We start from the raw sequence: 23942 nt of genomic DNA, 5'->3' as shown, positions 1-23942 counted from the left end.
CTTCCACCCAAAGCCAAACTCACAGGCCACTGGGATGTTCCCTCTGCTTCCACAGACCTCTTTCCACATAACCCTCACGTGACCCTGTGTCCATGTCACCCCGAACTCTTCTCCAGCAACTGCCCAAATGCCCTCACAATACAGCATGAGTGCCTACTCTCCTGTGTTTTCCACTGTTTTGTGCCTCTGGGTCACATCTCACCACCGCTTCACACATCTGCCACCTCCACACCTAAGCACATGACCCAGGGAGACAACATGCGTAGCAGAAGACCCCTAGCGTCTCCTGAGAACCATTACGTACTCAGTACATAGTTTCAGGACGTATTGCTTCTCCATGTGGAATACAGCACTCACTTGTCCACTGCTTAACCAGTATTCTCTTCTTGCATTTTCACCTTTCCGTGAGACCAGCTGGGACATGAGCACTGAGTACTTCTCTGCGCGGTGGAGCATGGTGGAGCTTGTGAGAAGCACCTGTGTGGGTGGGAGCAGGCAGCTGACCTAGCTGCCTTCTCAGGAAACACCGTTTTTGTCTGAAAGAACTCCCAGGCAGACAATGCATGGCTATTCAGACTTGCACACTCATCAGTCTCACCAATGAACAAAGCATGCCTGTCACGGTGAGGTAAACAACTGACAGCATTTGGCCGATGACAAAATTTGAGATTTCAAGTGAAATTTAGAATTTGGGGGGACATGTATCCATCCCCATGAGCTTGACAACTCCTAACACTGTCCTGATAGAATCAACACTGAAAGGAACAAATATGGGGGGTTTTCTTGGTATTTTATAATAAATGTGTTAACATCAAGAAAATCTGCTGAACTTGTTGAACCAGTATTTTCCAAATGACCACTGCCTGACATCACATGGCCACGCCTGGCTAGAACATACTCTCAAAGTGCTAGACAGGCTCATGGATCTTAACAGAACAGAGTAGGCAAAGCTCATCGACACAGTTCCAGACCCCACACCAAAACTAAGCTTTAAGAAACATCACTTGAGTTTTGGTTTGGTATCCAAAAAGAATACCCTCAATAATCTGAAAAGGTTATCAAAATGCTTCCTTTTTCAAACACATATCTACGTGAGGCTGGATCCTCCTTGAGCCAAAACAATATGTCTGTGATGGTTCATTTTATGTGTCAACTTCACTGGGCCACAAGATGCCCAGATATCTGGTTGAACGTGATTCTGGATGTGTCTGGGTGTGTCTGGAAGGGTGTTTCTGGATGAGCTTAATATCTAAATCTGTAAGTGAGAGAAGCAGATTGCCCTCCCCGGCCCGGGTGGGCCCTCATCTAATCCAGTGAGGAACTAAACAGAATGAAGGGCAGAGTAAGAAAGAATTCTCTCTGCATCACTGTCTTTGATCTGGGACAGTCAGTGTTCTCCTGCTTCTGAACTTGGACTCGGACTGGAGCTACACACCAGCTCTCCAGCTTGCCAACCACAGATCTTGGGCCCTCGCAGCCTCCTTAACCAGAGCCAACCCCTTCTGACAAATCCCACTGGCTCTGTTTCTCTGGAGAACCCCACCTAATACAAGGTTGAAACAGGTTGAATGCAGAAGCAGATAGGAGGGTCCAGCCTCCCTATTATGCCTAACAGAAGCACAAAATACACACACATATACACACATGACATCTTCACTCTTCTCATTATACAGAATGAGAAGCAGAACAAAGTGATACCAAAGATTCCTTTCTCATGATAAAAAAAGAGTTTACCAAAGCAATCAGAAAAATTGTATATCCATAAATAAAATATTGGGTAGCTGTTGAAACACTAGGATTTCTAAAAATCTAATATGTGACAACACTTATAATGGGCAAGATGAAGATATGTAAAGCTATGTACAGTACAAAACAAACTAAACTCTGTAAAAACAGACATGAGCAATGGCCTCATCCACACCTGAGAACTCTGGGCAGGATGGAGGTGTCATCCCAACTCGGATAAGCAAAGGATGGACCATGCAATATGTCTCACTGGGAAAACCAGCTAACTCACAAAAAAAAAAAAAAAAAAAAAAAAACAGAAATAGTGCAAATTCCAGGTGAATCAATCATGAAACTGGATCAGAACTGGAAAAGCAGAAGGAATATTGGAATAAAACATGCAGAACATCCTTATGGCCACAGAGAAGGGAAGGTGCTTTAAATAACAATCGAACACAGGGATTAAACGAAGTGATGGGTAGGTCTGAACAAGCCGGACCTTAAAACTTCCCCGAGATAAACACTCCACAGACAAAATCAGACAAACAACTCCCTGGAAGGCTTGCCATGCAGAAGGTCGAATGGTAAGAAATTCACATGCCTGTGGGTCCAAGTCCATCAAAAGTTGGCAAATGTTCTGCCTGATGTAATGGATAAAATGATTACTATTTGTAAGATAATGAATTCTTTTAATTCAAGAAGGAACAAACGATAATAAATAATCTAATTTTTTTAAGATTTATTTATTTATTTGAGAGAAAGAGAAAGCGTGTGCACAGCAGGGGGACAGAGGAGAGAATCCCAAGCAGACTGCACTGAGAGCGGATCCCGACACGGGGCTTGATCTCACGACCCCAAGATCACGACCTGAGCCGAAACCAAAAGTCGGACGCTCAAACGACAGCACCACCCAGGTGCCCCAATAATCTAATTTTTTAAATGAGCAAAGGATCGGAAAGGCTAGCTCACTAAAATGAACACCACAGACATCTTCTCTGTGTCTTTTATAGAGGCTACCTCAAGTAATAGCAGATGAATGGAAAATACAGTCAAGGGAGATTCCACTTTTCATCCACCCACTCGCAAAAATGGAAAGCCGCCAAGCATCAAGCGAGAGAGCGAGTGGAGCTCAAGGCCACAGGGTGCAGGGTGGGAGCCGGTTCCTGCTCCCCACTCAGTGGAGCCCACGTCCGCGAGGGTCCAGGGTCCGTGGTGCGTGTGCTTCTCACAGGTCTTCCAGGCCTTGACGACACAACACACACGCAGTCCGTTGGAGGCCGTCTCCACCGCCGCACATCGGCCCCCTTGTCTCACAGGGGTTTCCAAAGCCCAGGGTGAGAATCCCAGCTCCCAGTACACCAGCCCCGGCCCCGAGCATCTGGCTCTGAAGCACCAGACATTTTTACATGTTGTCTTGGAACTGCTATTCTTCCGAATGTCTGCAGGAGCCTCAGAAATCCAGGCCACTGTCTTACAGGCCCGTCAGAAGCTTTTGTACGACACTCTGCACATATTTACTAAGGGAGAGATGAGCCCTTGCTTCTCCGCTACTCGCCCATGTACACTCAAGTTCACCAGCCTCTCTGGGTTCCCAGTAACCGGCTACACAGACAGGAGGGGACCGGAGGCCCCAGGACAGGGCAGCCTGCCCTAACATTCACTGCTCGGCCACGTTGCTCTCTGACTTGTTGGTCCTCACTGCCCCCATGTCCTAGGGTTGTAACACGGCATCTGGGCACAAAGCAAGCACTTACCACGTGTATCTACCGATCTGCCATCTACCCAAGTCTTTATCAGTAATCACTTAGTATACTATGGACTGTGATGGCCTCACAGATAGGACGCCCCCCCAGACTGTGAGCCCCTCACAGAGAGGACGCCCCCCTCAGACTGCGAGCCCCTCACAGACAGAACTCCCCCCTCTGACCGTGAGCTCCTCACACACAGGGCACAGCTTTCTCATCTTCTCATTCTAACAGGTGCTTAACACACATTTTGTTTACTGAAGGGGAAAAGTCATCATCCCATCTTCCTTACAAAACTCCCTCATTCCACGTGCCTCTCCTTGTTGCTCCCTTTCTCAATCCTCATCTCCTCAGATTCCTCCCAAGAGGGTCCCTCTTTGCGGCATTCCTTCATTCTCTGTCACTTTTCCATTCCAGTCTGTTCTCTCCTATTCCACGATAAGATCCAGGCAAAGCCTTTCCAACGGGATCACTTCTGCTTGGTCTGACCCCGCACCCTCCCAGACCATCTCCCTCTGGGGCAAAATCCCCCAGAACTCACATCTCTCAACACCTGCTCAAAACCAGAACACCAACATCACCTGTACCATGGCCTTCCACTGCCTTACCTAAAATATGACCAGGCTGGGTTCATAAAAGCAACATCAGTGAAAACTGAACCATTTTAAACCACCCGAGGGAACCTGGTGGAGCAGTGAGAACAGGCTACCACAGTGCCCAGTAGGGCATTAGGTGGCGAGGGCACAGAGCTGGGGTGCCATCAGCAGGGTTCTGGGTGGCATGGTGTGAGCCACAAGCACACGCTGAGCCCCATCACCACCCTCACTGCCATCTCTGCCTTTCCCTGTAAGGTTCCAGAATAAGGATTAAGAAAGGCTCTATGTCAAGCATCACAGCTTTGTAAAAATGAAGCTTTTTCTTCTAATCTCGCCACATATGAAATAGGAGGTAAAACGGGGTTAAATGTGGAAGTAAGGGACTTGAAGGTCAAGAATGAGCCAGAACAGGAACAGCAAAAACAGGAGCCTGAGTCACAGAATACACCCCTACCCTTCTCTACCATCACCATCACCACCAGCAGCACCATCATCACATCACCGTCAGCACCACCACAACCAGCATTATCACCAACATCACCAGCAGCAGCAGCATCTTCCTCCTCATCACCATCATCATCTTCATCACCATCGTCATCACCGTCGTCATCTTCATCACCACCACCATCACCACGATCATCGTTACAATCAGCATTATCACCAACACCATCAATACCACAACCGTCATCAATGTCACCATCATTATATCACCATCACCACCACAATCAGCATTATCACCAACACCATCACCAATTCATCACCATGATCATCATTACCACCAACACCATCATCAATACCACAACCGTCATCAACGTCACCATCATCGTCATATCACCACCACCACCACAATCAGCATTATCACCAACAGCACCAGCAGCAGCAGCATCTTCTTCCTCATCACCATCATCACCTTCATCACCATCACCACGATCATCATTACAATCAGCATTATCACCAACACCATCATCAATATCACAACCGTCATCGTCACCATCATCGTATCACCATCACCACCACAATCAGCATTATTACCAACACCATCACCAATTCATCACCGTCATCATCCCCAGCATCATCACCGTGATCATCATTACCACCAACACCATCATCAATACCACAACCGTCATCAACATCACCATCATCGTCATATCACCATCAGCACCACAATCAGCATTATCACCAACACCATCATCAATATCACAACCGTCATCGTCACCATCATCGTATCACCATCACCACCACAATCAGCATTATTACCAACACCATCACCAATTCATCACCGTCATCATCCCCAGCATCATCACCGTGATCATCATTACCACCAACACCATCATCAATACCACAACCGTCATCAACGTCACCATCATCGTCATATCACCATCAGCACCACAATCAGCATTATCACCAACGTCACCAGCAGCAGCAACAGCATCTTCCTCCTCATCACCATCATCATCTTCATCACCATCGTCATCACCGTCGTCATCTTCATCACCACCACCATCACCACGATCATCATTACAATCACCATCACCACCAATGCCATCACCAATGTTACCACCATCATCATCACCAGCATCATCATCATCTTCACCACCACCACCACCACCATCACTAACACTACTGGACGCTTTCTTGAGCCAGTCCACGTTCTGTGTGTTCCACGTGTACTTAATCTGTTATTCACAGTAACTCTAAAGGAAAATTCAAGCACAGGGAGGGTCCTTCCACAGGCCCTGTTCGCCTGACAATGTCACCGGGGTGCCCATCATACAGTTGCGTTTGGAGCCTTCAGAGTGATCCCTTAAGACAAGAGCACTGAGTCATGCAATGCAAGACCTCTCCAGCCTGCGCAGCAGCTCGTGGGGGCCAGGTGACGGGGAGCCCCCCAGGCCCTGACACAGGCTGCCTCCAGGGAGAAGGGAGGGGGCCCACACATCCAGAAAAGGACACAGAGACACTGGGGGGTCAGGTAGGGGAGGGCCCCGCTGACAGGCCCCCTGCGGCCGCGGTGGGAAGGAGTGACCGAGGTGGTGGCATGCTCATGGCCCTGGGAGCACCGTCAGCAAGAACGACACAGGACCCTTAGGTGGAGCAGCCACACCAGCCCGCCCACTCTCAGGCCCTTTTCCTGCAAGAGAGACCTTAGAGGCCCGGGTCCCCCCTCACCCCGCTGAAGTCTGACCCTCCTCCCCTGCGGCCCCACCCCAAAGCAGCCTGCAGGGACTGAGTACGGGGGTCCTCAGGGAGAAAGGGGAGCCAAGAGGCAGTCCCAACACCACAGAAGCCCACTGGCGACACCACAGGGCCACCCTGTGCCTCCTCCAGGGCCCGGTCCCCCAACCTGCCTGTGCTCTGTGACGCAGACCCCCAGCCCCCAGCCGGGATTCTAGGGCTCAAGGGAAATGAGCAATGTTGTTCTCACAGGCCCACTCTCCGGATTTATTAACATGCAAGCACACGACTGCCTGGGGCTTGAGCATCAGAGCCCTGACACCAGGCTGAAGGGCCCGCCAGGCGAGCCCTGACCCCGAGTTGCAGAACATGCCATTGTACACTCACTAAGAGGTCAGAGCACAAGACTGAATAACCCAAGTCACGGACCCCCCAGCATAGACGGAGGGCAAGTCACAGCCGCTCACTGCTGTCCCCTCACCCACGTCAGCAGCTTTGCTCCTTCTGGAAAAGTTTCCTCCTGAGCACGAATCCCGGTAAATACAGTCGGTCCCTGCCCCAGGAAGGGTGGGGGGTAAACACCAGCTCGGAAGGGGAATTCCATGATTTAACTTTTGGAAACTCCCAACTCCCGAAAGAAGCTTTTCATTTGGGTTTTTGTTTGTTTGTTTGCTATGTTTTGGTTTCATTAGCAAGGGAATGATAAACGTGCACTCACCTCGGCATGAAATCCCTTGGCTGTCAATAATCTGCTTGCAAACCCCACAGACCTTGGGTTTCTTAAAGGCTTTGTTCTTAAAACTGTGCAGACTCGTTAATTCTTCTGGCTGAAAAAACGAAGGGAGAAACTGTCAGCTCCACGATTCATAGTTTGTTTGCTTTTTCTTTTCTCTTTCAGGAAATAAGGCGTCTAGCAGAGTTTGGGAAGAGCTAAAAAAGGAACTTTACCCGTTCAACAGAGAAGAACAAGAAGCCATCCAGCCAACGCTGGGATTCCCCAGGGGAGCCTCAGATACCCCGTCAGCATTCTCGATGCCAGAGTCCCAGAGGGAAGCTCACACCCCCTTGCCCCCTGGCTTGCAAATCCCCTTATAAATGGGTGAAGAGCGTCAGGAGCGCGGCACTAATCAACGCTGATAATGTGATCCTGTATTAGCTTCCACCGACATCCATGACAAAGTAATCCATAGGCAATCCCAGAATCTTAATGCTTCCTCTGGAAGCAATGCTCAGCAAACAGCACAACCGTGTTCAGAGGAAGCTTGGTGACTGATTCTCCCGGCCCCTGGGCCTCTCCAAGTGAATGTGCACCTCTGCGGACCGAGAAGCAGTCATGTAAGACCAGTGTGTTAAGATATGCGGTTCCTCCCTAAACCCGGCACAGCACTGAATCCACGACACACACGGGTACTAGGAATACCTGAACCACTCATCTACCTGGTTTACAGGGTCAAGGCTCACGGCTGTATCCGATCATCTTACAGAAATTCAATTTGCCTTAGAAACCAAACACCATCGTTCTACCCCATTGGTGATATTCGGCAGTGTATCTTCCCAGGGCCTGGATCCACTGAGGCCCATACTTACCACCAGAAGCAGCCACAATTCCCTGGAAGATTAAATGTTAGCCAGAATGGGAAACAAATGTACAACTATAGTTTCTTACACATGTTTTTAGAGCTACACCAATGCTGTGACTCAGCAATTCCACTCCTGGAGACACCCAACAGAAGTGAATGCATATGCCCACAAGAGTCTTGTGCAAGAATGGGCAGAGCTGCCTTATTTAAAAATGTCCCGAACAGGAAATAACCCAAATGTCCATTAAAAGGAGACTGGATAGAGGCGTCTGGGTGGCTCAGTCGTTAAGCGTCTGCCTTCGGCTCAGGTCATGATCCCAGAGTCCTGGGATTGAGTCCTGTATCGGGCTCCCTGCTCCGCGGGAAGCCTGCTTCTCCCTCTCCTACTCCCCCTGCTTGTGTTCCTGCTCTCACTATGTCTCTCTCTGTCAAATAAATAAATAAAATCTTTAAAAAAAAAAAAAAAAAGGAGACTGGATAAACAAACTGTGATATATTCCTATGACGGAACACTGTTCAGGTACACGCAAGAGCTTGCTACCATTACACACTACTAATCATGAATGAGCACCTAAAGCGTTATCGTGCTGAGCAAAAGAACTCTGACACAAAAGCACACAGTGATGACTATTTACATGACGTTCATGAACAGGCAAACCAATCTATCTAGTTCCTCAGAGGCAGGAAAACAGTGAGGTGAGCTCCATGACTGCCCCAGATTCCTGCATCGAGGAAGGTCCCAGAATGCAGAGAAAGAAGGGGACCAGTGTACCACCTGGGATTGAGGAGTAGGTGCTAAGCGTCCAGGCAGAACAGGGCAGCAAGAGTTCACTCACCAGAGCACCACAAAACAGGGCTGCATGGAACCCCTAAGATGTGCACAAGGGCCCTCTGAAACATTAGCCGAGTGCTGATGTGCACATGCGTGTGGTATATGCTCACATCACAGTACAAACTGCCCAAATAAAGCACAGGAAGAAGGGACCACCTAAGTAAACACACAGATCAACAGAGCATCAGCGAGCTGTGGGAAAGTTCAAGCAGCCTAACGCATGTGTAATTGAGGTCTCTGTAAAGAGGGGAGGGGAATCATTGAAAATATAATGCCTAAAACTTTTCCAAAATCTGAGCGAAACTATAAACCCACAGACTGAAAAAACTCCATAAATCCCAAGTACAAGAAATGTGGCAGAAATGACACCAAGGCACATGATAATCACACTGCTCAAACCCAGTGATACACAGAAAATCGCAAATGCCTCCAGAGGAGAGGAAAAGACACATTACGACAGGAGACCAACCATTAGCACAACAGCAGATTTCTCATGGAAAATAAATCCAGTGAGAAAACAGTGGAGAGATTTAGAGTGCCAAGAGAAATTCTGCCACCCTGAAATTTTGGACCCAGCAAACACAGCATTCAAAAATTAAAGTGAATTTAAAAATTCTTATGATATGCAAAAGCTGAAATATTTCATCACCAGCTGACACATACTACAAGACAAGTTAAACATAGTCTGAGCACAAGGAAAATGATCACAACTGGAAAGACAGCTTTACACAGAAGGAACAGTGCCAGAAATGGTAAGTATGTAGATATATACATAAGATTTTCTCCTATTATTAAAAGTTCACTATAAAATAATTAACTGTTGAAGCAAAAACTAATAACGATGTAAAGTGAGGTTCAACAGACATAAAAGTAAAATTTATGATAAAACAGCACAAAGCCAAGGAAAAGAGAAATGTAAGCATTCTACTGCAAGGCTCTCATACACTATCATGTGAAGCAGGCTGTGATAAACTAGAGAGATGTACTATAAACCCCAAAGCAACTACTAAAATAATGAGTGATAGGTAATAATCCAACAAAACAGATAAAATGAAATTATTTTTTAAAAAGTTCAACTAACCTAGGGGTACCTGCCTGGCTCAGTCGGTAGAGCATAGGACTCTTGATCTCAGGGCCATGAGTTCGAGCCCCACACTGGGTGTAAACATTACTTAAAAATAAAATCTTTAAAACATTAAAAATAAAAGTAAAAGTTCAATTAATCTATACATGGCAAAAAAGGGAAAGTAGAGCAAAGACTAGGTGAGAGAAACAGAAAACAAATAGCAAGATGATAGATTTAGACCTCACCATATTAGTAATCACATTATATAAATAGTTTAAATGCCTTAATTAAAAGGCAACAGTTGTCAGATTATATTCCTTTAAAAAAAGAAAAAAGACAGAAAAAATACACACGGATAATGTTAAAGGAAAGTTGGAGTGGCTATATTAATATCAGACAAAGTCGATTCCAGATTAAAGAATGTTACCAATGATATGGAGAGGGATTTCACAATAAGAGGGTACATGCATCAAGAGAACATATAATCATAAACATGTATGCACCTATTAACAATACTTTCAAAATACATAAAGCAAGAAATGATAGGATTGCAAAGACATAAACAGGCAAATGTGTAAATATGGTCAGAAACTTATTTATCCCTCTCTTACACTGAACTATGTCCCCATGAAATTCATATGTTGAAGACCAAACTCCCAATATGACTGTATGGAGAGATGGAGCCCTTAAAGAGGTGATTAAGGTCAAATAAGGTCATAAGGGTGGGCTGCTAATCCGGTAGGACTGGTGCCCTTACAAGAAGAGGAAGAGACATCTGGGGGGGCTTGCACACTAAGGAAAGTCCATTTGAGGAGGACTCAGCGAGAAGGTAGCCATCTACAAAAGAAGGAAAAAGGCCTCAGGAAAAACGAAGCCTGTCAACACCTTGATCTTGGACTTCCAGCCTCCAGAACTGTAAGAAAATAAATTTCTGTTGTTTAAGTCCCCCAGTCTGGCATTTTGTTATGGCAGCCCCAGAGAGCTAATATACCCCTGCCCAATGACTAATAATTATTTTTATCAATAATAACTGATAATTATTGCAGAAAATAATCAAAGATACATAAGATTTGAACAACATTCTCAAAAGACTTGACCTAATTGACAATGACAGAACATCTGACCAACAGCAACAGAATACACATCCTTTTCAAGTGCATATGGAATGTTTACTGAAGCAGACCACAGCCTGGGACATAAAACAAGTCCAAATAAATTTACAAGTATTCAAACCATACTAAATATGTTCTCTGATCACAATGGGATTATATTAGAAACCATAAAAGAAAAGAAAGAAAACCAAAAAAAATTCCCCAAGTATTTAGAAACTAAACAACACACTTCTAAATAATACATCATAGCAAACAGGATTTATCCCAGGGAGGCAAAGTTGGTTTAACATTCAAATACCAATCAGTAAACTAAAAAAGAAACCTACTGGGGCACCTGGGTGGCTCAGTCGTTAAGCATCTGCCTTCGGCTCAGGTCATGATCCCAGGGTCCTGGGATCGAGCCCCGCATCGGGATCCCTGCTCGGCGGGAAGCCTGCTTCTCCCTCTCCCACTCCCCCTGCTTGTGTTCCCTCTCTCGCTATGTCTCCATCTGTCAAATAAATAAATAAAATCTTTAAAAAATAATAAAATAAAATTAAAATTAAAAAAGAAACCTACACAAGCTTTCAATTAATCGGGGGGGGGGGCGGAAACTCTGACAAAATCCAATATCCATTTCCTGATAAACACTCTCAAATCAAAATAGAGAGACACTTCCTCAACTTGGTAAACTCCACCGTAAACCCCAATTTAAGGACAACAGACTGAATGCTTTCCCTTTAAGCTCCGGAACAAGGCAAGGATGTCTGCAATCAACATTTCTATTTAACATTGTCTTAGAGGTTCTAATCAGTGCAATTGGGCAAGAAAAATAAATAATAGGTATCTAGTTTCAAAAGGAAGAAGTGAAACTGTCTTTAGTCACTGATGAAACCACTGACTATAAAAAAAAAATTCCATGAAATGTACAAAAAAGCTCTAGAACTAACAAGCAAGTTCAGCAAAGTTGTAGCACAGGAGCTCACTGACTGTACAAAATGTATGTCTACATCCTAGCAATAAACATTCAGAAACTGAAATTCAAAGAACATTACCATTCACAGTATCATCAAAAATATTAAATCCTTAGAAATCAGTCTAACAAAAGATGTGGAAGGCCTATAAAGTAAAAAATGTAAACCATTTCAGAAAGAAAGTGAGGAAAACCTACAGAGGCAGAGGGATATACCATGTTCATGGATGACAAGACTCGCTTTAGTCAAGATGCAGTTTCTTCCATCAAATCGACAGATTCCACACCATCTGAATGGAAATCCCAACAGGCTTTTTTTGTAATTGGCAGATGGGTTTTAAAATTCAGGTTTACATTCAAAGCACAAAACAACTTTGAAGTTTGCACATATTCTAGTGTACAATTTGATTAAGTATTCAGACCCCAACTCCTTCCTCCCTGACCTAACTGACATAACTGATCATTCACAGCTACCATCCCCCCTTGGCCTTACAAGGGACTGGAACTGGCAAAGGGGTGATTCCAATGTGAACACGAGCTTTGGCTGTTCTCATCTTCCCTGCTATTTGAGCTCTCTGGAGTGCGGGCAGCTTACAGCTTTCCACCTGACCAGCTCTAGTCCTCCTCTCCCCTACATCCCACCTGACCACTTCCAGTTCCTCCAAAGTCTTTGCCACATCATCAGGCATCTCGTGGTGTTTATGTGGATCTTGTCAAGCCTCTCTAAGGAGGCGAAGTGTCACGCACCAAGCAGGACTCAGCTTCTGCTGCCTGCAGTATGAGCTCTGGGACCCCGTGCAAGTCACTAGGGACCTGGGGACACAGAGGATACTTTCCCCTCCTGCCTGTGAATGGAGCTACTGTAAATGACCAAATGCTATATATACACCAGGCAGGATTTGTGTGCACCAGCCACCCATGGGAATCACTCCGTCAGCTTTTGAAAACACTCTCTCAAAACCCCGCCCAGACCAGTTAAAACAGATCATCCGGAGGTGAGGCTAGAATACAAACTTTTTTTTCAGAACTCACCCCGTGATTCCAATCTGCAGCCAGGACCGAGAGCGACCACTACATAACGGACTATACTATAAGGATCCTGCATAAACATAAGGCACTGTTGGTATATCCCTGTTCATCCGTTTGCTACAGGTTTTTGCGAGACACTAAACTTTTGGGAGAGCAGGGCTCCTGCACTCAGTGCCCACAAGGGAGGGACGACGGTGTTCCTCCCGTGAAACTCAGGACACCGGCAGGGTCCTTCTGTGCCGTAAGCATGACCACCGCGGACCCACAAACACAGATGGGAGGACTCGAAACAGAAACCACAGAGCCGAAGTTAAAGGCTGCGGGCTCAGACCCTGTCTCCACCCGTCTCACACTCAGACAGGAGCAGGCATTCAAGCATCTGAAAATACAGTCCTCATGGCAATGCCCCACTTGGCACACACTTTCCCCCCTCGTGTGTGAGTTATTTGTTTATCCACCTTCTCTCCGATGCTCCATTGCAATGTCCCAGAGGCAGGATACAGGGCTCTCATCCATGTGTCTCTGAGCCCCTCTGCACAGTGCCTGGCAGACAGAGAACCTGAGACCCTCAATTAACGTTTGTTAACAGGATGAATTGGCCCTAGTCTTCGGGCCAACGGGGGACACTGTGACCTTTTATTCCTTCCAAATACCTTTATTCCAACCAGGGAGAAAGAGGCACTGTGTTCTGAGATTTTCTTGCCCGCTGGGCCACAGCTAGAAGGCTGGAGGGTAAACAGCAGAGGTGTTGGGGAGGGGGGGAAGCTTGAAGCCCAATCTGTCCCGGCCGCATCCCCGAGGAACTCGCCCCGGATAGTGTAATAACATCTGCTCACGCTTCATCTGTACAGAACATCTCCATTGTGAAATGAGCTAGACGGGATTAGACGGCCTTTGTTCTCACCTGATACCGTGCTTTCATTTCACCCAGAGAGGTGGGGCCACAGAGTGCACGGGGGAGGGGAGGCTTCCAAGCTGCAGCATTTAGCAGGCTCAGTTCAGGAATCTAAATTGCATTTAATTGTTAGGAGCAGACAGTTGGAAGGGCAGTGAGCAGGGCTGCCCGTTCCACAAGGACTCCCGGAGGGGTACCCGGTAATTAGTGCTGGTCTTGATTGTGAGGTCTCTTTTTAGAAAGAAAAATCTCTGCAAAACTGAGCAAGGAAAAGCTCCATGTGAGCGCGGGAGGGTACAGCTCTGCTCGGCTCTACAGAAATGCAAAACTGCACAGAATTCTCTGTGGGTTCTCTGGGCTAATGTTACAGTAGCAAAACAGTGACCCACACACAAAACAGCTTGACCCACAGTAAATCAGCACAGACCTCGCTGTTTTCCTCCCGGGGAAAGACGATTTAGGCGTGAGTTCTGGTACCTGGGAAACCGGCAGGCGGCATTCCAGGGAGCAGACCCAGGGCAAAAACACAAATCAACTTGACCCTGAAGTTAAAGGGCCACAAAACCTTCCTGCATGGACAGAGTAGCCCCTAAACCTCTGGGATGACGCCCACAGAGGTCTCCACCCTTTCGCAGCCCAAGGACACAGGCGTCCAGACACCCTCCCCACACCACACACTGTCCCAAGCTCCCCAGCAACAGCGTTTGGCTGTTAAACTGATTATCAGAATGCAGGGCGACCGAAGGGATGTGAAGTGGCTGACACTTCGACTTACTTACTCATTTCTCAGAACCTTAGAAAAGTTTCCGGGAAACGAATGCAATAAATGCCTAATTATTAGGCTCAGAGAAAGGGCTGCTCGAGCCAGGGGGCATCTGCTCGGTTTAATTCAAACGCGGTGGAGGACGGTCCCGTGGACCACGGACTGCAACGTGGCCCTGGCGAGCTTGTGTTATCGAAACACGCCATCAGCACAGAGTTGGGGCCCTTTCCCTTTGAAAGAAATCTGGGCTGCGCCCCCAGTCTACATCAAGGCCAGTGTCCTACTTCCATTCTCCGGAAAAGGAGTCCAAGGAAGCGCGTTCAAAAGGCAGTTGGATTAGAAAGTTAACCCTGAACTCTCCCACTCCACGTGCGTGCGCTCACCCGGGCGCCCGCCTCCCACCAGGCAAAGGCCGGCTTCCCGCTTCCCCTCGTCCTCCCCCGCGCGCGCGCACACAAGGTACTCACGCGCGTGCACAGAACCACGCGCGATTGTGCGCGGACAAGGGCGCACGAGCACGCGCAGGCAAGGGAGCACGGACACACGTGGGCATACGGACACACTCGCACACGCGCGCGCGCATTGCCTCGAAAGCGCTCTGCTCCGAGAGCCCCTGCGCCCCAGCTCCCCAGCTCCGAGCCCCGCGCCCCCGCGCCCCCTCTTCAAGCCCCGCGCCCGGCTCCGAGAGGCCGGCGCCTTCGCGCCCCCTCGGCCCTGCGCCCCCGCGCGCGCTCGCACCCACTCACCTGGCGCGGGTGCCGGCGCGCCCGGGCCCCACGCGCGCACCCTCCAGGCGGCCCCGAGGTCAGGGAGCGCAGCCGCATGGCCGCCCGGGCGCCCGCGGAGAGCTCGGCCCTGGCCAGGCGAGGTCGGCCGCGGCGGGCGCTGACCCCTCTCCCGCGGCGGGGCCGGGCTGGGGTGCCTCCTGGGCCCCTGCGCCTCGAAGTCCCAGGCAAAGTTCGACCCCGGAGACCCGAAAGGGCGCAGCCGGCACCCCCAAGTCCACTCTACCGTCAGAAGTCAGATGCCTGGAACAAAAGCGAGGCGAGCGAGCGCACGGTCCCTGGGCGCCCCTCCATCTGACACGAATTAGCCCTCCCTCCCCCGCCCCAGACCGCAGCTCCACAGAGGAGGCAAAAGGCTTCTCAGCCAGACGCAGGCAAAGTGGAGAAGAAACGCCTCCCAGGGCAGGGCTGGGGGGCAAACCTTCCGCTGCCACCCGACTTAAATTACCCACGCCTTTCGCTGGGGGGGGGGGGGGGGGTCAGCTTGACTAGGATTTCAGACCTCTCCAAGAATGCCAACCGAGGGGCTTAAAGTCAAACCTGCGGGCTCAGGCTTTCAGGATTTTAAAATCTTGACCGTGGTCCAGTAAACCTGCCTCTGTAATGCTCAGTATCATTGGTAATCTACCCTGCTGGCACACCGTGGGTTGGGAGTGCAAAGAAGGAAAACCCCAAGGCAGAAGGGTTCTCTTTCCAAAGTGCCTCCGCAACCAAGGAAACCAAGGAGCCCCTCCTTGCTAGAGAGAGGAGGACCAGCTGTGGGTCCCAGCAGGCTCAAAGCTCAGGATTAGGGTCTTTCCACAGCTGGGGGGCTAGGATCCCCACGCTCTCCTCCTCCTCACCATTCTCAGGGCCAGCCAGCCACTGGAAAATCACACATCCCGTTTTCCTCTCTGGCTCTGTGATCTCGGAAGGGAATTTAAAACCTGGAGCGTGGGAGCTGAAGGTGACCAGGAGGGTGGGGGCAGAGTGTCACATGAAGAGGAAGGCAGACACCTGGAAAGTGGAAGGGTCGCTTAGCGTGAAGGACAGCCCAGAACGAGGGACGGCACGATCCGCAGACAGAAGAGCTCTTTCCTTGAGCGCGTCGGACCCCCGCTGGACCGAAGGGACACGGCTGCCATTGTGGAGCAGTGATCGCAGCTCTGGTAGCTCCTGGGAGGAGGGAAAGGCTGCCTTGATCATGTCTGACTGCAAGAGGAGGGAGCAGAAGGGCTAGGGAGACTTCTGGCCTCAGGCCGCTCTCCTAGTGCCCCCCAGCCACGGGCCCCTGGTGACCTGGCCTGCTCTGTGCCCAGCGGGAATGCACCGCGCTCAGACCTGGGTCGGGCCAACACTCTGACTTCCTTCCCATCTTTGATTCCGTGAGCAACTCCAATGTCTTAGCTTTGGAAGCAGCTGGGTGGGCTTGGGCTAGAGCGAGGTCTTTATGGCTAACACATGTGCGAATTCCAGTGGTGGATTCAAGGCCAGAATTAACCTCTCGGGTTCTGGCACGGAACATCCATCTTCCCGTTTCTGCAGGGGAACGGCAAGGCTCTTGGACTTTCAGCCACAAAAAAACAAACCAACCAACCCAGCATCACGCCATTCGGGTGCAGACACCCATTTATTCTCATGGCTCCCCCCCCTCAACTTAGGTCACTAGTCATCTTTCTCTTCATTCATTCATTTTCGAGATTCATTCATCGCTTACTCACTTTTCCGGGGCGGATTCAGACTTTTTAGTTTTGCAAACACTTCTCAGTCCTGTTTCTACTACATATGCCTCTCCGCCCACGGAGTGACACAGGACCCGAGATACCATCTGTGTCAAACGTGTTTCTGATTCCCCGACAGCAAACACAAGATGGGGCACGGAGCCGTGTCTACAAGCCGAGCTAGAAGCATGTCATTCCGCTATCTGGGGGCGCACAGCACACACACTTTTTCCAGAAACCAGCTGGATCTACTGCCAGCCTTACCCACAGAACCAGCAGAGGGGACGTGAATCCCAGCAAGCAGGAGACCCCTCCCCAACGTGGTAAAGTTCCCCAACGTTGAGGCCGGACTCCCCACTCTGTGGGGGCCCCTGCATAGGACTGTCGAGAGCGCAGGAACATCCCAGGCCTGCAGATCATGAGACAGATGCTTGTTTTCATAGGGACACCCCAAATCTCTTATTTAAAAGTCACCTCGTTCGGGCAGCTGGGGGGCTCAGTCCGTTAAGCGTCTGCCTTCGGCTCAGGTCATGATCTCAGGGCCCTGGGATCGAGCCCCGAGGCGGGCTCCCTGCTCAGTGGGGAGCCTGCTTCTCCCTCTCCCACTGTCCCTCTGTGCTCTCTCTCTTAAATAAATAAATAAAATCTTTAATAAATAAATAAATAAATAAAAGTCACCTCGTTTAGTAAATTGCCGCACTTTCTTACTCCTCGTGGATCAGATGCATGTGGTCCACATCACAGACGACAACCAACAGGTTGTCACAACGCCCGGGTGAGACTCAGCAACCCAGACAGGGTCTTTGGGTCGAAGGCCAGAACACGACAGCCCAAAGGAACTTCCCCGAACGCAAAACTGGGAGCCCTGCAGGCTGCCCTATTCTCCCGCCGGCCTCCCCCAAGCCCTCCTGCAGCGTCCCCCAGCCTGTGTGCACCCCGAGGCTCCTGGGCTCTGTGCCCTGGTGAACGCTGGGGCTTCGCTCAGGCCTTCTCGAAGTTTTCCGATTCTCCTTTGGGGCTGAAAACTGCTGCCTTCCTGGGCTCAGCCCAGGACCCCTCTCCTGCCCGGCCTCCCCGACTGCTCACCAGCCCTCACCCAAGCCCACCTCCATCCCCGGGCCTTCTGTCTGTGCCTCATCCGTCCAGCAAGATCTAACCTTTGCCTGGGGTTTTCCGCACGCAGACCGAGTGGGGACAATAAATGCTGGGCAGGAATGAAAGAAAGCTGCTTTCCATGACGTCAATGCTGGTTACTCAGTCTGTCTCAGCTCACCCTCTGCCCGCCTTGGGAGCAGGCTGAAGCACAAGGATCTGGGGGCAGCTCAATCTGGGGATCCCTGGGGAACTCAGAAGCCGGGGCAGGTCCTGTCCTCCGGGCACAGACGGCCCCACCTCACCAGGTTCTCACCCACAGCCCGGTCTGCCCCTCATAAGGCCACAGCCGCCTACCATGGGCTTCTGGCTGCATGAGACCCCAGGAAAGAAGCGGTTCGTCCTGCAGAGGATGGGCTTTGGGGATTCCGCCGGCCAGTCCTCGAGGGCAAGCTCCAGCTCCCGGGCCGCATCACCCACCTGGGGCTGGAAGCCCAGACCAAACTGGGGACAGGAGCCCACACCAAGGCCGACGCTGATACAGGATTTGGGGCTCACGGGGGGAGGGCAGGCCTGCTCAGACCCCGTGGGTCCACGCACTCACACTTGCTCATCGGTCCAGAAACATCCCTCGCAAACACAGATGGAGAAAGTTTCAGGAAACGGCTGGTGTGGCCCACGGTTTCCATGGAGACACAGACTCAGACGGACACACACGTGCACACATCATCTCCCACATTAGCAGTGGTCACACCCAGCGCCCAGCGCTCGATTTACAATCCGATTTCCCAGCAAAAGAAACAGAGAAGGCTGGCCATGCAACTTTGTCACAGGGTCGGAGTGACTGGGCCCAAAATCCATGGCCCCCGGGAGCGGGATGCGCCCTGGCTCCAGCCGTGGCATCTGCGGTGGGGTCACCAAGCACTCTGGGCGCAGAGCGCCTGTCTTCACCACCACCGCCAGCACACATAGCACTGTCAAAGGCCAGTCACTGGTCCACGGCCGGTCCACAGCTGGCCCGTGGCTCCATGACCCCGAGTGCCAGAGAGCTTTCAAGAGCCACCTGAGGTACTTTTAAAAGCACTTGGCCTCTGGAGATGGGAAAGACTCGTTTCAGGACTTGGAGACCCGTGAGCTGTTGGCAGCTCTCATCTGCAGAGGCCTCTGTGCATGTCTTCCCTGCTGGTGTGGGGACAGGGACGCCGGCCATTCTGGGCATCGGAGGCCCGAGGTCCATCTCCGTGGGCCGGTCTCGCACCCAGGCCTTTCTCAAGCACGGACCTGGGGCAAATCCTGGCTCTCACGACATTCCTCTTCCTCCCTTCCATGCTCACCCTGCTCCATCCTGCCACCAGACGGGGCAGGATCCAGTGAGCCCCCTCAGGGCACTAGCCACTTCAGTACTTCCTAACTCGGCAACACCCAGGGAGCCCTGAATGTCCCGCTCACTGACAGCGACAGAGCCTGGCCCCAGACAATGCCGGGAAGGGGAGATGGGCCACTAGACAGAAGGGGAAACTGAGTCCCGGGGCGTCCAGGGATGCACGGGGACCCAGAGCACTGGAGAGCCAGAGAGCTGGCTTGCAGTGTCCCCCAGGGAGCACAGGTGCATGGCCCCCCAGGGACACTTTTGGGGACAGGGCCAGATCAAAGGTGCTGCGTGTTTGGAACCTGACCCTCGAAGATGGTCAAAGCCTGAGCTACTCAGGGGGGGGATGCAGGACTGGCCGAAATTCCTCTCCAGGCTCTGCCCTTCACATCCCCCGTTCTTGAAAGTCACAGCAGGTGCTCAGGAAACCCATGAGGAACGCCTCAAGGCGGTCATGCCGTGCAGCCCGTGGAACTGAAATGTCCTCGCTGGCGGCAGAGTCCAAGGCAAGTCCCTGCCCGAGCTCACGGCCCGCTCACCACATCTGGTGGCCTTTCTAAGAAACAAGGTGCTGACCTCTGGCATCCTTAGCACAAAGTTTCCCGCCAATGCTGAGAAAAGGGGCATTTGTTTTCATTTCCCCGTGCACTCTCCCCTGTCGTGCATATCCTCCCCACCTTCGAAACGTCCAGAAAAAGGGCTTTCTCGACAAAAGCAACCTCGGATGTGTGGAGGGATGCTTCTCTGCTCAAAGGCAGCAAGTGCTTCATGGAAGACCTGGACCAAAGGAAGGGTGAGATGGAGGGTGGCCCCATCCCCCACCCCCCGCAGGCGCACCCTGCCCTGCCTAGGCTGACCCCTGTCCTCCTGTCTCCACATGGGGACCAGTGGTGGGATGGGACGGGATGACAGAGGAGGGGCTGTGGAAGGCAGGGGAGGGGTCTTGGCTGCTTCACCTGGCCGAGGTAGGGAGACAGGGGGGCAGCCCCCGAGCGTGAGGGCAGGGAGGATGGCCACTGGGGCCGGCAGAACCCGCACAGACCCCTGCATGCCACAGACTCTGGGCTCTTCCAGGTGGACACCACGGCCTCAAATGCAATCCTAAAAGGAGGAAGCAAACCCCACTGGGCATATCTTACCTGCCTCCACCCTCAACCGGCACAGGACGCATCCTTCACCAGGTGAGAGCAGACCCCCGCCCAAGCACGCAGGGTCTCCCCCTCCCCCGGCAGACCAGGAAACAGACACCCAGTTTCCCTTCCTCTGCACTGAGATGGTCCAGGGGAGGGGAGCTGTGGGCCTGGGGGGCCCTTGGGGAGCCTTTCTGTCCCTCGCACCCAGAGCCCACCTGAGGCCGAGGAGCCCAGCAGCCCGAGCCCAAGCGTCCTGGCCTCTGGTCCATGCTGGGTGTCCACACGGACAAGCCAGCAGCCACCCCATCCTGTCCTGGTGAAGCTGGGAGCTGGGCAGGAGGCGAGCTAGAGGCCTGTTAGGCACGGGGAGACAAAGGTGGGGGGGACCTAGGGGCTTTGCCTCCCGTCCCCACCAGCCTCTCTGCATCATCACCTGACTCCAAGTACCAGGAACCCCCCCAGAATGAGCTAGTTCCTGAGCAAAGCCACCAGACCCGCAAATGCAGGATGCACTCTGCTCTCAGCTGGGAACCCCCGGAGGAGAGGGAGGAACCTTCACTTCCTTCCAGACACACAGGGCGTGCCTTCTCCACTCTTCCCCAATGATTTCAAACTGATGTACTTCAGAGGGAGTTTTATTTCACACAGAGGAAAATCTAGACCCTCACCCAAGCCTGGTGACAGGCTTCAAAATGCCAGCAGTGGGCTGGGCGCTCTCCATCCCCCAGAAATGCCCATTCTGGGGGTTGCCGTCTCCGTTTCTTGGAGACAAGTGGAGGCTCTGGGAAGTTAGGACAGGGGACCCACGCCCGCTGCCCTTCTGTAAGAGCATGTCGTCCAGCCAAGCCCCTGTTCTCAGGGCCCCCCCATGCGTCCCCTGGTCACCCGGGTCGGGGGGGCTGGCTCCCACGGTGAGGATGAGGATGAATGGTGCAGGCCAGGCTGACAGAGCACCTGCTGGGTCACCAAGCCTCATCTGGAAAACCCTTGAATTGCCTTCCGTGCTTCCACGCCCCTCACTTCTGCTCCAGTGTTCCCAGCATGGAGCGACCAGGGTCTTGACTGGGCCACATCCGGACCTCCGGACGGGCACTTTGCCCGCAACAACCTGTCTCCACCTGGAAACATACAGTCCTCAGCTCACCACCTCTGAGGGACCCCCAGACGCCAGGATTTCTTCCAAATCCCCCCCAGGCCTCTGACCCGCAGCCGGGTTAGGAAGCACTGGACAGTGAGACTTGGCAACAGAGCACATGCTCCGCTCCCCCTCCCCCGGCCCCCCCGTGGCCTGGAGCATCATCCCCCAGGAGGCTGGACCGGGACAAGCCACGCAGACGCAGAAGACACAGCACCACGGTGTGCCCCGGACCCGCTCTGCTATTTGCTGTGTGTCAACAGGTTTATTAGTAACCACTCTGGGCCAGTTTCATCACCTGCCAACGGGGACAGCAAAATCACTACCAACCTCCAAAAATCCTGGCGAAGTTGACTCCAGGTAATGCACACAGGGGCTTTGGTACCATGCCCACCACGGCCGCTAAATGTGCCTTCTTCCCCTGCAGAGAGGGCTCCCTCCCGGACAAAGAGGGGAGGAAAGATAATGTCACAGTTTCTGAGGAAGTTGGGCTGTTTTCATCAGTATTAACACATTTTAACTACTTATTCCTAAAGCTGTTTTTTGTTTTTTTAAGTTGGGCGTGGAGTCCAATGCGGGGCTTGAACTCATGACCCTGAGATCAAGATCAGAGCTGAGCTCAAGAGTCAGACGCTTAACCGGCTGAGCCACCCAGGCGTCCCTACTTATTCCTAAGGTTTTTAAAAAGCAAAAGTTGTTTGTGTTTATCGTTGTCAGTGCGAGTCAGTATTTTTAGTCCTGGGCAGGTGTTGAGGCAGGTGCTGAGGCAGGCTGGGCTGGATGCTCCCCCCCTTGCTCTGGGGAAACAGGGACTTTAGGCAACTCCCCTGGTACGGCGGGCTCACATTCAAACTCAATGGGGCCATGAGTCTTCCCGATCTCCCTCGCCCAGAAGCTGGGAATGCACGCGGCCCCATCAAAGTCTATTCACAAAGGGAGCTGATAACAAGATCCTGTGATCTGAATTTCCGCAGAAGGCACCCGTCCTTCTGACCGACAGGGACTCTGTTCCAGGCTGCCCGTGACGCTCCTGCCTGCAGGCAAACCCCACGGTACCCAAATCTGGCCCCAGGAACTTCCCAGCACATGAAACACACATTTCCCGGAAATAACCTTCATTGCTCGCTGCGACTCAGAAAAAAGAAACAACATCTCTGTCCATGCCCAGAGAGCAGGAATGGAACGTCCCCGTGACCAGCAGACCAGCACGGCCCTTGGCCACACACCTGGCAGGACGCCAGCCTCGGGCTCCCCAGGTCGTGAGGACCACGCACCTGGCAGCCGAGTCAGGAGGGGGAAGGGAGACAAGCATGCAGAGCCCCTGGGCAGGGTAGCCAGCATCACACTCCAGGGACCCCGAGCCACTGCAGATGAGGAGTGCAGGCCGAGACCCCTGACCACCCCAGACACTGCCCGGTCCATCGGATGCACAGTAACAGAGATGGAGCCACAGGATGGCAAAGAGGGTGCCACGCTGGCTTGTGCCACTCTCCGCCCCCTTGCTGATACAACCTGAACACAGCCGAGCACCCATGGCGCCCCAGATAGGTGCACACGGACAGCCACACACCCTCAGAATAAACCAACAAGCAGGTGCTTTGGATTGAGTCTCACGGATCCACGAGCTGAGCTCCATGGTCACTGCTCAGACTCCCACCTGAGCCGCCAGTCCGGGGACGCAGAGCCAGGCGGCCTTGGGCACTCGCATGCGGACCCAGGCCTCCCTGTTCTGGAGCTGGACTGAGCCTCCCTGGGGACAGCTCTCCAGCTCACTCCTGCTGGCTCCTGGCCCGTGAGCATCAGCCACGACCAGCCAGCCCGCGGGGACCAGGCAGTGGGTCTGCTGGGGACTGCTGTCCGTTCCCCAGTTTCCAGAATGGTCAGTCGTGTTGTGCTTTTAATTTAAAAATCTTCACCTTAATAAAGCTTTTGTATTTTATCACTGTAAAAAGTTAAAAGTTCCTTGATTTTCAAATGAATACTTTATCAGAGTCCTAACACTCATAAAATAAATTCGCGTGCATCCTGGAGTCTTCAGATCTTTTTTTTTTTTTTTAAAGATTTTATTTATTATTTGAGAGAGAGAGAGATAGCAAGAGCAGGAACACAAGTAGGGGGAGTGGGAGAGGGAGAACTAGGCTTCCTGCCGAGCAGGGAGCCCGATGCGGGACTCGATCCCAGGACCCTGGGATCATGACCTGAGCCGAAGGCAGACACTTAACGACTGAGCCACCCAGGCGCCCGGAGTCTTCAGATCT

The 23942-nt window shown here is 51.6% G+C and overlaps 1 protein-coding gene across 9 annotated transcripts in view; it reads right to left on the bottom strand.

Annotated features, from left to right (window-relative positions):
• TNS3 (tensin 3) overlaps positions 1-23942 on the bottom strand; it is a 214654-nt gene that overhangs the window by 164823 nt on the left and 25889 nt on the right. For 5 of the 9 annotated variants that reach the window (XM_064575498.1, XM_064575499.1, XM_064575500.1 and 2 more), the window contains exons 1-2: positions 15217-15554; positions 6960-7068 (exon numbers count right to left, since the gene is read on the bottom strand). In XM_064575498.1, the coding sequence (XP_064431568.1) occupies positions 6960-7068; positions 15217-15294 (187 nt within the window). In that variant the 5' untranslated portion in view covers positions 15295-15554. Of the gene's footprint in view, positions 1-6959; positions 7069-15216; positions 15558-23942 lie in introns of those variants that run through there. The other 4 variants (XM_064575503.1, XM_064575508.1, XM_064575504.1 and 1 more) reach the window with 2 other exon arrangements.

Source organism: Mirounga angustirostris, unplaced genomic scaffold (assembly GCF_029215605.1).
Source record: "Mirounga angustirostris isolate CCGP_5_RB_7025 unplaced genomic scaffold, mMirAng1.0.hap1 SCAF_12, whole genome shotgun sequence".
Taxonomy (NCBI): domain Eukaryota; kingdom Metazoa; phylum Chordata; class Mammalia; order Carnivora; family Phocidae; genus Mirounga; species Mirounga angustirostris.
This window is presented reverse-complemented; position numbering and strand designations above follow the sequence as displayed.